General features: G+C 48.1%; 1 protein-coding gene across 1 annotated transcript in view; it reads right to left on the reverse strand.

The window, feature by feature from the left end:
- The window catches only part of PCMTD1 (protein-L-isoaspartate (D-aspartate) O-methyltransferase domain containing 1), an 869,695-nt gene that overhangs the window by 743,913 nt on the left and 107,867 nt on the right, over positions 1-17,915 (reverse strand). The window contains exon 2 of the mRNA XM_069621034.1: positions 9,100-9,531. Within this exon, the coding sequence (XP_069477135.1) occupies positions 9,100-9,406 (307 nt within the window). The 5' untranslated portion in view covers positions 9,407-9,531. The remainder of the gene's footprint in view (positions 1-9,099; positions 9,532-17,915) is intronic.

Consider the following 17,915-nt stretch of genomic DNA (forward strand, 5'->3'; position numbering starts at 1 on the left):
TGGCGTGTGGGTAGGAAACAGCACAGCTGGCTCAACAAGATGGTTTATCAGACATTGAGGATTGGTGTATGGAGCCGCTGGAAGGAGGGCCAGTGACCGCAAGCACCTGCACAGTGCACACAGTCAGTTTGCTAATAGCTGCCCTGTTGTGGGTTGGAGGTGCTGCATGTTGCTTCATTCATGGGTATGCTTGTATGCTAGGAAATAAAGCGGCGTGGACTTGAGCAGCAGCGCAACTCTTCCGGCAACCAGGGGCACGAGTACAGTGTGCTGCGTCGCATCGGTAATCGGTGGACAAGCTTCCTGAGAGCAAGCTTAAGACAGAGTGGGAAATTTGCAGGCTATGCCAGCTCTTCCAGTCTGCTGATCCACCAATCCCCACACTGCTCGCAGCTTGGGAATGTTCCAACTAACCTTTATATATCTTACCCGATGTCAGTAACAAGAGTTTTGGACCCTGAAGATCAAATTAATGATAGGAGCACAGAATGGCATTTAACAAGACTTACGGGCTCAATAACGCCAAGTACGACCAAGTACGACCTGAGGGCTGAGTCTATAAAGCTATTATTACCAGAGCCACTGGATACTATATTGGATGGTTACTTATTATGTGACCCTCCAGGTGTTTCAGACTTCATCTCCCATGACCCCTAACCATCATAATCAATGGTCAAGGATCATGGGAGTTTTAGTCTTAAACACCACAAGTGAATGAGGAACCCTGGTATAAAGTATGCAAGTATATAGATATTATTACTTAAATCCATCTGGGTGGTGGCAGGGAATTGGCTGCATGTACATCTGCACTGTCGCAAATTTTGGAATGCATCAATTGTTGGGGTATACTATGGCTTAAACCCCTTGGCGCGGAGGTGGGGGGGCAGACATGGGTGATAACGGCCCGCCAGGCCATGCCAAGGTAGGCCTGTGGGCTGTTACCGTCCATTACCACCCACCTGCCAAGGGGGTGAAAGCCATTTGCACTGCAAGGTTCATCCAGGGTACAAATGTTTTGTTTCCCCTCAGGATATTCCTGCTGCTTTCAGGTCTTGCATGTAAATTGGGAGGCAGGGAGGAGGAATGGGTTTGGTTGGTTTTTGGAGTGGGGAACGTGGGTAGGAAACAGGGAGTCGTCTGCAGTTATACCAACCATACAGAATTATTATTTGAAATCAAAAATCAACCATGGCATTCTCAGCTGTCCATATCCTGTCTACTGACAGAGAATCCCATGTGATCAAATGTTAGCACTGCATACGCTGCACTAATGAATCCTTTTGGCTTCTCCAGACATATCTTTTATTATTTTCTCGCCTCCAGAGTTTGAGATTGTTTCATGGATTTACCATATTAAATGGAAGATTCAATGTGCTCAGTCTCAAAATAAAACCAATACTGACTGCACTGCTGAATGACAAGAGGCGCAGGCCAAAGTAGAAACTTTGACAAGGAAAACATGTTTATTGAGTGTCTGAAGTGACAGTGGCAAGCATCCACTGGTAGATTGAGGCAAAGGTGCAGATATTGGTGCTCAAGAATAATTATTATTTATACTAGTAGTTTCACACATCAATCATAATTGAACATAACCACCAACATGGCTTCTAAATCAGTTTACACTGTTGCACCTGAAATTAGAGAGCCTTCCGACCTGGGAGGCTCGCTGCAGATCAAACCGAACACAGGGAAATTATTGAAATTCACTGCCTGTATGTGCCACAAGGGAAGTAATGCATTGTCCACCCATTTGCAACTGCCACCTAACACTGGTATTTATTGCTTGCAGTTTATAATTTGAGAAGAGGTCATCAACCCAGAACATTAGAAATTGAAAGCATGACAGCCTTGCAACTAAAGATAATTCTAGCATGAGTTTCAGGGTGGCTTGGGCAAAATTCTGAGAAGAGTTATATCCAGAAATGGACCAGCTTCAGGTGCACCATCCTAGGGTTTTTATTTAATACCCTACCCAAATGCCATGAGCATCTGTTGCCATGCACAGGTACTGAAGACCTTGAAAAGGACGGTAGACTGAACATACATTGCAGTAACGATGCAATGTTCATACAAAAAGATTGTTTAACCACTGGAGTTTACTGTCACGGATGTTAGCTATGGGTCCCTATTACAGTCAAGTCAGATATGTGGAGCAAACCTTTTTGCCCATTTCTACAGTTCTACTATCCTTTGCCAATTGGAGTAATCAATCTAATAATAAGTCAACTCAATGGAGCAATACAGTTTTCATGGAAAATCCAAAATCTATTGAGAAGACGAAATGGCTCAGATATCAAAGGGGATTTCTTCATGAAATGATTGGTAGAACGGTTAACAATTACCCTAAAATGTTAAGTTAGCAGAAGGGATTGGAATAGGATTACAGAAGACTGAGCAGTCCTTCAACTTTGGGAACTGATGCATAAACTGGGTCTCAAAGTATGAGAAATGATGCCAACTTGCAGTGTGAAAGCAAAAATAAACTGAATAGAACAAATGACTTACCCCTGGTAATATTCGTTCTATTGGTTATTCCTTCCACGGATTCCTCATCTTTGACATACTGATATCCTCCTTGCAGCTTCAGAAAAGTTTGACAGCAGAGAGTGCTGTGCTTCGACGAGTCGATGTCCCTCAGCGGCTTCCATCTCCACGCTCGGACGTAATGTCGACGTTGGTATGAATGGTGCACCTGTTGCCTCAGTTCTAGTGTTTCCCTCTTTATGCACAGCCAGAGGATACATAACCCTCTTGGGCGTTGAAAGAGAGAGAAGTATATTACAAAATGAATTCACCCACAGTCAGAGGAGTAGGCTGGGAGGGCGATGAGGAATCCGTGGGAGGAAAATTCAGTAGAAAGAACATTACCGGGGTAAGTAATTTGTTCTTTTATTGGATTGTGTCCACACACAGATTCCTCATCTTTGAGAGACTTGCATAGCAGTTAGATAGAAGGGGGTGGTACCAGTGTATTTTTGTTACTGGTTTATATTGTGTAGAACAGCTTTGCCAAACCTAGTGTCCTGACCCGACAAGGTGTCAAGACAGTAATGTGTTGAGAATGTGTGCATCGAAAACCAAGTTGCAGCATAACTAATATCCTGCATCCGTACACCCCTTTGCAGAGCCGAAGTGGTTGCCACTCCTCTGGTGGAATGTGCCCTTTGATTTTCAGGCACATCTTTCCCAGTTACAGAAAAAACATTCTGAAATACACAGTCACGACTTGACCCAGTCTGTGCCCAGTGTAACCAACCAAGAGTTGATAGTCTTGCTTGGCATTTGCCAATCTGGCAATATAAAAACTCAGAGCACTTCTTGGGTCCAGTCAGTGCAACCTCTCTTCATCCTTGGACGGATGAGGATGTAAGTAAAATGTTGGCCAGGTAATCTTTTGTGCCAGGTGAAATCCCAACACCACCTTGGGAAGGAAGGCGGGATGAACACTCAAGACTACCTTCTCCTTGAAAAATGTGGTTAAAGGAGGCTTACATGAAAGAGCCTGTAGCTCACACACTCTGCAAGCAGAAGGGATGGCCACCAGGAAATTGTATTGAATGTCAATCTGAGAAGGCAGGAATAAAGAGGTTCAAATGGAGCTCCCATATAAAAAGTCAGCACCAAGTTCAGATCCCAAAGCGGGACTATAAAAGGGACCGGTGGGAAAATAGTGGGAAAATATCGGTCAGTCCCTTGAGAAACTGTATGACAATATGCATTTTAAAATAAGAGTCTTGCTCTGGCGTGCGCTTAAAGATGAATAACGCTGCCAGGAAGCCCTTGGAAGTAGCCACCTGCAACCCTTTATGGGCCAGGTATATCAGTAAAGACAGCACTGTAGGAGTATTGCACATAAAAGGATCCATTTCTTTAGTTCTACACCAGCTGTAAAACCTATTCCAACGACAGTGGTATAGCGCGTTTGTTGCTGGCCTTCTGGCTGAAAGAAACCCCTCCATCACGTCTTCTGGGAGGTCCCAATATGTGTATCTTAACCTCTCAGAAACCAGGTTCAGAGTTCTGGGTGAAGAAGACAGCCTCCCTCTTTCAAGAGTAGCTCCACTCTCTGAGCAAGACAAAATGCAGGGCAGACGAACATGTCCACAGGTTCCGGGTGCCACTTCCTCCGGGCCCAATCAGGAGCAATCAGGATCATGGACTTCCCAACTTCCTCAACCTCATGATGATACGAGGAATTACAGGGATTGGTAGGAACGCGTAGAGGAGTGCAAAATCCCAGTCCACCACAAATACTTCCCCCCCAGGGCTCCTGAAGAAATTCCCTGCAGAACAGGTCACATTTCCTATTGATACGGTGTGCAAACAATCTACTTGAGGGGTTCCTCAAAGGGAGAGGTTCTCTAGAAGGATTTAATGAGCAAACTCAAAATTGTGCTCTGCCTGCTCAGAGTGTCAGCTCTTGCGTTCTCCTCTCTGGCTAGGTGAACAGTCGACAGTGTCCATTTTGCAGTGCCAAAACCAGAGCTGCATTGCCTCCCTGCACAGTGGTAGTGACCCTGCACCTCCTCTTTTGTTGAGGTAATACATGTCCACTGTGTTGTCCATCATTATAAGGACGTTCTTCCCCTGGATGGATGTCAAAAAGGACATCAGTGCCAGTCTGATTGCCCTCAGCTCTGAAAGTTTTAGGGGGGTCATTACGCCCTGGAGGTAGCCATGCCGCTATTTGCCCTTCCGGGTACCAGGTCCGGGTTCATGGGATGGGGAAATACTGGGCCATTCCGACCTTGGAGGGCCCGGTATTTCCCCATTCCAGGAACCCAGACCCTGTACATCCCCATTCCCATTCGAGCCCCCATAGGGCTCAATAGGAATGGGGAGGATGTAAACAACAGGCCCGTTAATGACGGCCTCATTGTTTGCATCCTGGTCTGCTCACGGGACCCGCTAAGGATGCCTGGCAAAACCAGGCGTCCTTAGCGGGTCCTGCCAGGAGACCTCGTAATGAGGCGGTAGGGGGTTAACGGGGCCAGCAGCTCTACCGGCCCAGTTAACCCCCTACCGCCTTCTGTGTAATGAGGTCCTATGTGTCGTCTAGATTCTGATGATGACCAAAGACCACTGATCGTGAGATTGTTCATGTGAGCCATCCAGTTTGTGAGGGAAGAATTTGTGACTGCAGTCATCTCCGCCAGGGTTGACGAAAAGGTTCCCCTATCATTTCATTCTCTATACATGCCCACCACAGGAGATCCCGTGCGACCTTGCTCGGGACCTGAGAAGGTCCATCATCCTGCCTGAGAATTGTGACTATTGGGATCCAAGGGCCCACTGTAGGGACCATATCCTTAGACGAGCCTCTGGCACCAGAATAATGCAGGATGACATGAGGCCCGGCACACTCAGAAAATCAAAAGCTGGTAGACCATGTGCAAGCTATGTTGAACCCTCAAATCGGGAGGCAAAGACTTTCACGAGGAAGAATCCAGGAGTGCTTCAATGAATTGCAGATTTTAGGAAGGTTTTACCTGGGACTTGAAATTGATGGTTAACAGCAGTTTGTGGGGAGAGTGGCAGGTGCTGTTGAGATGTTCCAGAGCCTGTTTGGGAGATCAAGCCAATCGTCTAGGTAGGGAAAGCTGTGGATCCCTCCCTTAGATCCGCTGCCACTACTGCCATCAGCTGGGTGTAGACCCTCGGGCGGATGTCAGCCTGAAAAGCAGTACTCGAAACTGAGAACTGCCAATGGCGAACCTCAGGTACTTCCTGTGCTTGGGATGTATAGGCACATGAAAGTAAGCATCCTGAAGATCGAGCGACACCATCTAATCGTGGAGTTGAAGGGCCTGGAGGATATGCGAAAGAGTGACCATCTTGAATCTGCTCTTCCTGAGGAAATTGTTCAAGTGTCTCAGATACAAGATGGGTTACAGTCCTCCAAGTACGAACCTTGGTATTGCTCCGCTACAGGTACCCTTTCCACAGTACCTTTCTCCAGCAGGGAGAGAATCTCCTGCAGAAGGAGTGGGTCTGGTTGCCGAAGGGATCACTCTGTCGCGGGACAATCTGGAGGCCTTTTCAAAAATGGGAGACAGTACCCTTGAGCTACTGTCTGTAGTGCCCAAGCATCTGAAGTAATGTTTTGCCATTCTTTGATATGCTGGGTTAGCCTGCCTCCCACCAGAAACTTGGGACATAAGAACTCAAAGTGGTTTTGGAGATGTGGCAGAGGGTAAGAAGGTAGAAACTGTTCTTCCTCCACAGCCCCATATGCTGCGTAGAAATCTCCTTTGGCCTCTTTGAGCAGCCTGTTCGACTGTTCTGTCCATTTGAGGAACATAAAAGAAAGGAACGTCCTCTCCAATTCTGGGAAGATGGTTGATGCTGTTGGGGCCGACAGATGGCTGCACCTGAAGATTTTGCCGCCGTCTTAGAAGCTTTCAACTTCTCTAGACTTTTGTCAGTCTTTGCCCCAAAGAGGTTTGACCCATCGAAGGGCAAGCCCAGAAGTTTTGATTGGTCATGGGGAGCAAATCCTGATTTGAGCCGTCATGCCAACCTTCTTGTGACTGCACTTGCAGCCATAGAGTGACCAACACAGTCGACGCATCAAGTCCTGATTGGAGAGACAGACATGAAGCCTCTTTACCATCCTGAATGATGTTCAGAAAACTATCTCTCATTTCCACATCAGGAACATTCTCTGCCGTTTGGGAGACTACAGCCCACAGAGTGTAGGTGTATGTGGCTAAATCACAAGATGCGTTAATGGCCTTAAGTACCATGTTCCCAGCTGAGAACACTCTTTTCCCTAACACATCATATATCATCCCTATCAGGTGGGTAGGCAGCTGCTTTGAATGTAAGTCACTGTTTGTACCACCAAGCTTTCAGGGTCAGGGTGCATGGAAATGAATTAATGATGTATAGCCGATGGCTTGTATTTCTTTACTACTATCTCCTTGTTGACACAGGAGTGGTATCTGCCTTCTGCCAATTGTCCAATATATTTGTATTCAGTGCAGAGTGAAAGAGCAGAACAGGTTCTTTGAAGGGGTCCCTTGACCAGGATATCAGTGAGATCATTGCATACAATATACTTTGCAGGACATCCCCAACCCAAATATTCAGTGACCATACTCATCACTGACCTGTACGCCACAACGGGATAGGCAGCTGAATCTGGAGTGGCAAAGTCCACTTCTAATAAAGTGGACAATCCACTGGCTTCCCCTTTAGGCATATAGCCAAGTCCTCAGTTCTGGATTCCTCTGAAATGAGTTCCGCAGGGACATTGGGCACACCAAAACGTTCAAACTTAAAGGGTAAAACATCTCATTATTCTTCCTCCTCTTCATAAATTCACCCAATAGACTTAAAGTCTTTTTTTGACAAGGGTTTAAACCCTGAATATGGGTCGGAGGATGACGGGGACGGCTTCGATGTCGAAGACCTCAACGCCGAGTCCTTCGATAACGAACAAGTGGAAGACTTTAGTTTTGATGGTTCTTGTATGGTCGACACCACTGCAGTAGGCATCGCAGGCTTTTGGCCAGGCTCTTGGCCGTGCAAATCAAGGCCTTTGACGACAACCTGACGGCTTTAGGAGGCACAGTGAAATAAATGGGCTTTTTTGGCTCTTCAGAGGGACCGGGAGAGGCCACTTTTGAAAAATCATCATTTTGAGACGGTACTCTCCCCAATCTGCTTTTGAAGTAGACTTGTCTTGGACACTAACCTTTTTTCCTTCAGGTGAGGAATCCGATAAATTGGAACGTTTGCGTCTCTTCTTGGATTTTCTTTGAGAAGATGAAGAGTGGTGCAAATCGCTCCTTGACTTCAACTACTTTGAATGTTTGGAATGCTTTTTAGATCTCGGAGGAGACTTATCCCTCAAACTCCAGTCTTTGGAAGATTTTCTCTTTGAAGGATAGGGATTTTGACACCGACCAACCTAAGGTGAGGTTTGACTTCCTCTCCTGCAAGGCCTTACTAGTCATGGACTGACAAGACCCAAAGTTATCGACCTTGTGCTCTTCATTGAGACACCAGCAGCATATTCTATAAAGATCTGTGATCGACATCTTCGATTCACAGTCCGCACACCTCTTGAAACCCATCTTCAGATCAGACGTATCAAAGAATTTAGAACTACTTAATAGAAAGAATCGCTGAAGTCAAACCATCATGGAGCATGCTGTGCACGTGGATAAACAGAACTGAGGAAACAGGCGCAGCGCATGCCATTTACATATACTTCGACACCATGTCCGAGCGTGGGAATGGAAGCCACCGAGCGACATCAACTTGACTATGCACAACGCCCTCTGCTGTCGAAAAAGTTTCCGAAGCTGCAAACAGGATATCAGTATATCAAAGATGAGAAATCCGTGCGAGGACCCAATCCATTAGAAAATCAGATCTAAGAAATACTTTCAGGTGCATGAATGTAGGCTATAATTTCTGGATATCATTATTTGCACAACAACTGATGTGAAGCCACTATTTTAAGTCAGTTTTTTAAAAAAACTGTTGCAACTTGAACACCATCTAAAAAAATACCCCAAATAACTTTTTATTGTTGTCAGAGAAATTGAGAGTGCAATAAATTAGAACACGTAGTCTCTGTGTCTTTCTTCAAAAAACAAAAAAACTGTACAATGAGCAAATAACTTCTCAAATGTTGTCATGTGCAAAGACTATGATATACAGGGCCTGGGACTCACTGCTTCATTGTTCTTCAATTGGTCAGTTCTTGAGAGAGTTAAATGAATACAGTTACCATTATAACCTATGATTTTACATAGTTGCTAAGAGTGACATGACATGCACACATACATGTTTGAGCATGCATGTGTACAAACCCATGGTTGCATATATAACAATTACTATTCCTTCACTGCCTGTTCATAACACATTTGTTGAGATTTTTTTAGGTTGTAAATAAAATATACATCATGGCATTGGTATGGTAAGTACACAGTCGGGCTGCAATTAAAATAGACATTACCATCATGTTTGAAATAAAACAAAGAGCATTCGGCATTCTAAGTAACTTTCTTTAAACTGTATGCAGTAACTGAAGCACCCACAGCAGAGTTATACGAAGTGAAACTGTATACGTAAAAAAAGTATTACCTAATATTAAGCCCACCATTGTACTCAAATACCCGGTTCCGCTTCCCAGGTTGAGGAATGACAATCCTGGATGAAGCTTCAGTGCCTCCATGACTTCGGAGTATATACAGGGGGCTGATAAATGTATATTCCCATGCTTCCAAGCTAAGTCTTTGTATGCATTGTCCCTGTAGCCTTCCAGGTAATAATCCCCTCTATCAATCGCTCTGAAGGCTTGCTCCACTCGATCGGTACGAATGTACTGTGCTTCTTTCAGGTTATCAATTAAATCATCATTGTCTTCCCCAGCACTCACTGCTCCCCCCATGACAATGTCACTCAACGTTTCAATTAATTTGAGAACACATTGGCAGGTGTGTTTGAGGAATTCACTTCATGTCAACGTTAGATCGCTTCTTTCACCAGTGCATGAGAACATCAGCAAAGCAAAGCCTGAAAGACACAGGAGGCAAAAGATACATTAGAGCAAAATAAATAATTCATGTTTTTTTCTCCATACATTCTCAGTTAAGATGTCCTACATGGTTAATTTGAATAAGTGAATAATACTTAAATTTACTATGTCAGAAATACATCAGTTTTAATTCTCAAAACACAGAGGGCACATATTACTTTCAATCAGGGGGCACAAATCCAAGTTGGAAGCTACTAGCCAGCCATATAAAAGTCACTTGCCACCTCAGTTTCATATACACACAGTACACCATTCCTTACTCGCCAAGTGCCAAATATCACTAGGCAATGGCTAGTGTTAAGTGCACATTTTGCACCCTGCGTTCGTTAATACCATATCTCTGGAGCAGACATTAGGTTTCTGCTACTTGTGAAGAGTCCAACAGGTTAATACCACAGTATTTCAGAACAGTAGTGTGAATAAGCAGGCTCGCAAGTTAACAGAGAGAAATAGGCCTTCTAGAGGATCCCCGATCAATGGAACATAAAATAATAAAGGGGCGGTCCTGGGGTGCTGGAGAGGCTGGCCTCTGGGCCCCTGGCCAGCCTGGACTTGACAGGGCCCTCGAGGGGAGCGGGTGCCTTACATTGGAGTCAGCCCCCTGGATGAAGAGGGGTTCAGAGGAGGGTGGACCCTGGTAAGAGTGGGGGCGGCGCAATTCCCCCCCCACCCCTGCCCCCCGGTGGCCAGCTGTGAAGGTTTCTTGAGAGGGCTGAGAGGCACCAGGGGGTTGTTGGACATATCCAGCCTTGACCTATGGGGCCCTAAGGAAACTGAGGACACAAAGAACCTGATGCCCTCCAGGGCCAAGGGCAAAGCGTCGCGGTCCGGCCAGTCCATGGGAGACCCCATGGCTACCCTCGCTTCCATGTGGTCGGCGATGGACACCAGGGATAACAGAGGGGACGATAATGGGCAACACAAGAAGCAGCCGGCCCGGGAGGGAGCGGGGGACCAGGAGCTTTTGACACGACAGGACCTTAGAGGCGAGATGCAGGCTCTAGGAGAAACCTTAGCTAAAACGTTTCAGGATCAGTTTCAGTTAATGAGATCCGACTTGAATGTTGCGTTGGGAGAGCTGAAACAGAACATGGCCCAGCTAGGGGAGAGAACAGACCTACTGGAAAGGGGTCTGCAGGAGGTGGAAAAGGATTCGACAGCCAACGGGGAAGCTATTGATCGTCTGGACCTGGCAACGCGCAACTTAGAAGCCCAAGTGGAGGACCTCGAAAATAGATCAAGAAGGGTCAATATCAGGGTGAAGCTTCTGCCGGAATCGGTAGGAGAGAAGGACTTGAAGGCAGAAATCCAGAGACTTTTCATGGGACTATTGGGTGAGGGGGACCCCGAAGCGATTGAGTTGGACAGGGTGCACAGAGTGGGCCGGATCTCCCAGGGACCCAACGCAAGGCCTCGAGATGTTCTGGCCGCGTTTGCGAGGTATGCCCAAAAAGAGGCGGTCCTGCGCGCTGCGAGGCTCCAGGAACCAGTGAGCTACAAGGGTCAGGAGATCGCCCTGTTCCAGGACTTGGCAAATAGCACCCTAGTGAAGAGGAGGAAGATGGGTCCTCCCCTCAGAGAACTCACTGGAAGAGGCATTAAGTACAGGTGGACCTTTCCATTTGGGCTTGTGTTCGAGTGGGAGGGAGTCCAGAGAGCGGGCCGGAGAGGTCCGCAGGAGCGGAGGAGGAATGGAGCAGCATCTGGGTTGGGATAATTTTGCAGCGTCGAACCGGGGCAGTTCTTAAAACGGGGGTGGTGGGGTATAGGCCTTTTACAGATCTGGGGGGGTGGTAGTGCACTTCTTGGAACACGCAAGGACAAGTGAGTCCGGGGAGGGGAGTGGGGGTTTCGGTTCACTTTCCAAGTTGGGCTCCAGAGGGTGGTGGGGGTTGGGGGGGGTCAAGGTGAGTCCACCAGCGGGGTGGAGCTGGCAGCGTGTCCGTATGGGGAGGGGTTCTCCCCAAGGGAGAGCTGGAGGAGACACGAGAGGGGCCGAGTTCCGGGAGGGGCTGCCCCGCGGGTGTCGAACGGGACAGCAGGCGCGCAGCACCTCCTACGGGGAGTTTGGGGGCTCATATGAGCCGGATCTTCGTTCCCAATTCAAGTTGGGGGGGCGGCGGGGGTGGGAAGGGAGGGGACAGCGCGGGGTGGTCACAGCACATAATGGGGAAGGTTAGCCTCGAGTGGATAGTGGATGAGGGGCCAACGGGGACCGTGGGGGGAGGAGGAAGCCCGAGCCCCATACCAGGAAGGAAGGGGAGATGGTGGCCGGGGTGCATCCGGGGAGTGCCGAAGGGCTGGATGAAGGGGACGCCACATGTTCAAACTCTGTTTTTCGGTGGCTAACACATAATGTGAGGGGGCTTAACTCCCCCCTCAAGCGTACGAAACTGGAGCAATTCACAAGATCCCACAAGCCGGACATGTTGGCTTTGCAGGAAACCCACTTAAGGCGGCAAGATCAAGGCCGGCTTCGCCTAAAGGGGTTCCCACAGATATGGTTTGCGTCTGGCTCTACGAAGAGGGGGGGCGTTGCCCTAGCTTTTGGAAGGGGGGTCGATTTTAGGCTACAAGAGATTCTCAGAGATAGTAATGGAAGGTATATTATGGTGAGGGGGACAATAATGGGTTCCTGCTACACTATTGCGTTGGTATATTCCCCCAATGTGGGCCAGGATCAGTTCCTGCGGGATACCTTGAGTGTCCTGGAGAATTTTGCGAGGGGTCAAGTGGTTCTGATGGGGGATTTTAATTTGGCTTGGGACAAGAGTCGGGACCGCTCCCGTCATGAAAGGTGAGGGGGGGTGTGGTAGCCTCTCCTCTATTGAGGGAAAGTTGGGAAGAGGCCGGCTTGTGGGATGTCTGGCAGGTGCTACGGGGAGACGAGGAAGGTTTTACCTTCCTTTCGGATGTTCACAGGACCCAGTCCCGTATTGATTATATTTCGGTTTCTGCCAGTCTACTTGGAGCAGTAGAGGCGGTGGAGGCGGGCCCTCTGGGAATAGCCGACCACAAGGTTGTGCAAATGAACCTGAGGCTTGGAAGGCGAAGGCCGGGGGCGTGGAGCTGGAAATTCCCGGGCGAGCTTCTGACGGATTCTGTGATAGGTAGGGAGCTGGAGGGCGGGATTCAGGAGTTTTTTGTAAGGAACACCTGCATGGACACGAGCTTCAGCACAAGATGGGACGCCTTTAAGGCTACTCTGAGGGTGGAACTCATTGCATTAAAGGCGGAGAGAAATAAAACGTTAAGGTGGCTGGAGGCTCAGCTCGAGAGGGAGGTTGAGGCTGCTAGAACCCGGATGCGGGAAACCCCCACAAGGAAGGTTTATAGGAAGTACAGGCTTGCGGAGGGCCAGCTCGGGATCTTAAGAACCAAGAAGGCAGAAGAAGCTTTGTTGAGGGTTCGACAAAAATGTTATGCTAAGGCTAATAAGGCAGGCTCACTGCTAGCGCGCCTCCTGAGGGGTCAGAGGGAACAGAAAGTAATTCCGGCTATTAAAGACCAGGGGGGTAGGAGACTAACCCGAGCTGATGAAATAAAGGGGAGGTTGGTGGAGTTCTACCAAACCCTTTACTCTTCCCATTACCCAGCCCCACTACCACAGAAAGAGTTCTGAAGGAACTTACCACTCCCGCAACTGTCCAGAGAGGAGGGCGGGGAGCTGGGCTGACCGATTACGGAGGACGAGGTGAGGGCGACAATAGCATCCCTTCCCCGAAACAAGGCTCCCGGGCCCGACGGGTATCCCGCTTCCTTCTACAAGGCATTCTGCCATCTCTTGGTCCCGCATTTAACGCAGCTATTTAATTCATTCGGCGCCGAAGGTGGAATCACCCGGACGATGGAAGAGTCTAAAATTATTCTTATTCATAAAGCAGGGAAAGATCCGGAGGAATGGACCTCCTATCGTCCCATTGCCCTCATCAACACAGAGGCAAACATTTTCACGAAGATCTTGGCAAGGCGTCTGGAAAAACACCTACCCTCGCTAATTCACCAACACCAGTCAGGCTTTGTAATTGCTGCAAACTGCTGACAACATAAGGAGGGTCGCTCACCTGGTGGAGAAATCGCGTAAGACGGCCACTCCGGCAGTCCTTTTAGCACATGATGCCGAAAAGGCGTTCGACCGGGTGGAGTGGTCGTTCTTATTTCAGGTGATGGGGAGGATGGGACTGGGGGAGGGTTTCATAAACCTGGTCGCCGCTAATTATAAGAACCCCACGTAATGCATCCTGGTTAATGGGGAGATGTCCCAGTCTTTTAGGCTCCAGCGGGGGACGAAGCAGGGGTGTCCCCTCTCCCCGCTACTCTACGCTATCTATCTGGAGCCACTCCTTTTGGCACTCCGTCAGGTAGAAGATATTAGGGGTATTCCTTTCGGAGGGAACCAACATAAAGTAGCAGCCTTCGCCGATGATATGTTGCTCACACTATCTAACCCAAAGGGGTCCGTACAAGCATGCATGGCCCTAATAACCACCTTTGGCGAAATCTCAGGCTTGCGTGTTAACTTCCAAAAGTCGAAATTGATGAATTTGTCTCTGGGGGTGCAAGAGGCGAGGGAGACGAGGGAGATGTCCCCGTTCAAGTGGAGCCCGTCTGGGTTGCGGTATTTGGGAGTAAAGATAACCCCCTGGCTGGCGGGCTGGTACGGAGCAAACTACGAGCCGATTCTCCTAGCAATTAAAAAAGATTTACGGAAGTGGGGAGCCCTGCCCATCTCCTGGTTGGGTAGGGGGGCAGTCCTTAGAATGGTGATTCTCCCTCGAGTACTTTATCTATTCCAGGCTATCCCCTTGAGGGTTCCCGAAAGTTTCTTCAGGAGGCTGGACCGGGTGACCAGGGAATTCGTTTGGGGTGGGAAGAGATCGCGTCTGTCCAGGCAGTTACTTACGGCATATAGGGAGAGGGGGGGCTTGGCATTTCCCGACTTTCGCCGCTACCATGAAGCGGCACAGCTTAGGGTAATCAAGGAGTGGTTCTTGAAGGATTACCTGAAGCATTGGGTGAAGATGGATAGGGCAGTTGCCCGACACCACCTAAGGGAGGTCCTGTGGCTCCCACGTAGGCTGAGACAGGCCCACCTTTATTTGAGTGCCATCACTAAAAGTGTGGTTGATAGTTGGGATCGGGCGGTAGAGAAGCGGGGGGTCACAACTTTCCCTTCGCCGTTTACTCCTCTCTTTAATATTGGGGACTTCTCACCGGGACTGGAGAGGGGGGCATTCCTTGCATGGGAGCAGTCGGGGTGTGCAAATGGGAGTTCGGCCTGGGGGAGCGGGAGAGGCTCCCGAAATTCCAAATCAGGCACTGGGTTATGTCTGCGGAGGTCAGGAGGGCCGCGACTAGAGATTTAATCAACTTTGAAAGGTTCGTAACAACCCATGAGGGTTCTAGGGGGTTAATTTCAGATTTGTACAAACAGTTGGAGAGAACCGGCCTGAGTGTCAGTTGGGCCTTCATGGAGGACTGGGGGCGGTACTCTGGGGTTCGAATGGAGCAGAGGGACTGGGAGAGGCTGTGTCGACAGATCCCTAAGGTTGCAAAAGCGATCCAGCTGCGGGAAAGCTGGGACAAATATTTGTATGGTTGGCCTTACACTCCTGCCCGACTCCACGCTATGTATCCTGCTACTTCAGGGGAGTGCTGGAGGGGTTGCGGGGAAATAGGCACGGCTACGCACGTATGGTGGGATTGCCCCGTTATATGACCTTTTTGGAGCGTAATCATGAGCGCGCTTGCTCATGCTCTGGGGGAGGGGCTCACCAGGATCCCCGGGAGATCTTATTGGGGATAAGCGGGCGGGAGAACGAAGTGGAAAGGCGGGGGTGTACCAAGGCGAAAGTAATATTTATGTTGGCTGCAATGTTCCTCATCGCGCAGAAGTGGAAAGGCCCCACGGTCCCTACAGAGCAGGAATGGCAGAGGAAAATGTGGGACATTGTCTCATTGGAATGGGCAACGTATGCTGCCGACAACAAACTGGAAAGCTTTTATGCAGATTGGAGGGAATCCTTGGAATACTTGAAAGGGGAATTCAGGGAACAATGGTGCCCCCAAAGACTTAAACTGTTGGACATCTTCAACTGAAAGAGAGGTTGGGAAATGGATGGAGGGAAGGACTACAGGGACTGTGACGGGGGGTTTGGGAGGAGTGGGGGTTTATTTCATTGTTGAACCTTATTTGTTTTTCTTTGTCAATGAAACAATAAAAAGAAGTAAAAAAAAAATGAAGTTCTATTAATGGTAAGAGAACAAAAATAATTAACAAGACAATCTAATCTGCTATATACAATTGTGGCCACAAATGTAAGGTCAGGCTGCTTGTTATAGACAATACAAACACAATTGTGTTTAAGAACAAGGCTTAATTTACTCCCTCCCTCTTAAAGCAGGGTATTAGCACCTGGGACATAAACAATATGACGGATAATAACCGTTTGTTATGTAATGCTCACATACAGAATGTACTTTTTTCTTTCTGGCGGACGTATTTTATTATCAGGAAATCAACGATTTTACCATTGCTTGTAAGTCTCGGTTTTCGGCATTGTAAACCTGCCCTTTGTTTTCTTTTGATGGCCGAGTCTTCTTTGGTGGCCTGGACTACTGACATACTTAAGACCATAGCTGAATATGAGGAAAGTGTTAATCAATTCCATCTAAAATGCCATTTTATTCAAATTTTGTTATGTCTAATGTATATGAATCTTGTGCCCATTGATGATGTTTACACAGATATATTGTTTGAGATTTCTAAGACATTGGTGTCAATTACTATCATTAATGATATATATGTTATTTATATTCACAATGTGATTTTATCCTTCTTAATTTTATGTGATGCATTATTGTTATTGTATGGATTTGAACCTCGATGGATTTTTTATCTGAATAAAGTTTTAACGACCAACATAAAGGTAACGCTGCCATGCTAGTGGGATTCTGGAAAAAGGTGGGTGGTTCTATTGATTGGTTCACATGGAACTTTGAAATAAATTTAGGCGCAAATCGTGGGAAAGTGCGCAGGACCGCCTTGTCCTTGTGAATCGTGACAAATGGGTCTTGAACTGACAGGGCCTGCAGTTCACCAACTCTCCTTATCAATGTGACTGCCACCAGGAAGGCGGTCTTGTAAGCAAGTGCTTTAAGGCTAGCCTTATGAATAGGTTCAAAGGGAGGTCCCATCAGTCTAGTGAGCACACTGAATAAATACCCTTGTTTACCCGATGAATGGGGACGACTTCTATGGCGCCCTTTTCTTGAAGGATCTGCACCTCTTCCAGCAGAATCTGCAGGTGTGCTGGCGATAGGAGTCTGCTTCTTGGTGGACGGTATCGAGGTGGCTGGTGGAACTCGATACAATAACCGTGGTTGACGATCTTGAGCACCCACTGGTCTGAAGTGATCCCCTCCCATGTGTGAAGAAAAGATGTTGAACATCTCCTGACCGGGAAGGCATGGTAGGGGACCCGGACTGGCGAGTACTTTCAAAGTGGAGGCCAATGAACCTCTTGGGGTGGAGTTTCTGCCTCTACCCTTGCCTCGTTGTTGTCCCCTCTGCTGGTATTGGCTGTTGCCAGCTGTGCCTTGTCCGGAGGCCCATGGGGTACCTCCTGCGCCATACTGGCCATGTGGAGATCAGGAAAAAGACTGGCCCCAAAAGGACCAGCAAGAGTTAGCCCCTTCCCGTTGTTGAGAAGGTCTAGCAGTGATTTGCTTAAGAGACTTCTTGTGCTCTTTTTTTAGCCATCTCCAAGGCATCGTCTACAGCCTTGCCAAACAAACTTGTGTCTTCCACAAGTTTGTTTATTAAGGAGGCTGGAGTCTCCGGCTTAAACCCTGTGTTCTTTAGCAAAGCATGCCTTTTGAGAAGAGTACCCTGGGCCAGAGTATGCCCCGCCGTCTCAGCTGCATCCAATGTATCTTTTAGGATGTTGTGGGTTACCGGTTTTCCTTCCGAGACGATTGTCAGTAAGCGTGATCGCACAGGTTTGGGGACTTCTTGGAGGCCTTACCGAAGCAGGTTGCAACGTCACATCACTATAACTCACAAAAAGGGTACAATTATTAGCAATTCTTGTCGACTATGCCGCCAAAGTGGTGATGCGTTTGCCCAGGTCGTACAGTTTTTTGCAGTCTTTGTGGGGGCGCTTCTGCAGTAGACAGTGGCACCCCTGCCCGCTGACTGGTGGTAGCAACAGCCAGGGAGTCTGGAGTGGCATGCTCTTCAATGTACAAAGGGTCAGAAGGAGAGGGGTGAAACAGTTTTTCAACCCGAGGGCTGCCAGCCCTTGTAAGGGAAGGGGACAGCAAAGAAGGTGTGAGGAGCTTTTTGAGGAAATTGAACAGG

The sequence above is a fragment of the Ambystoma mexicanum genome, chromosome 5q, assembly GCF_040938575.1.
Source record: "Ambystoma mexicanum isolate Mex_15411 chromosome 5q, UKY_AmexF1_1, whole genome shotgun sequence".
Lineage (NCBI taxonomy): Eukaryota > Metazoa > Chordata > Amphibia > Caudata > Ambystomatidae > Ambystoma > Ambystoma mexicanum.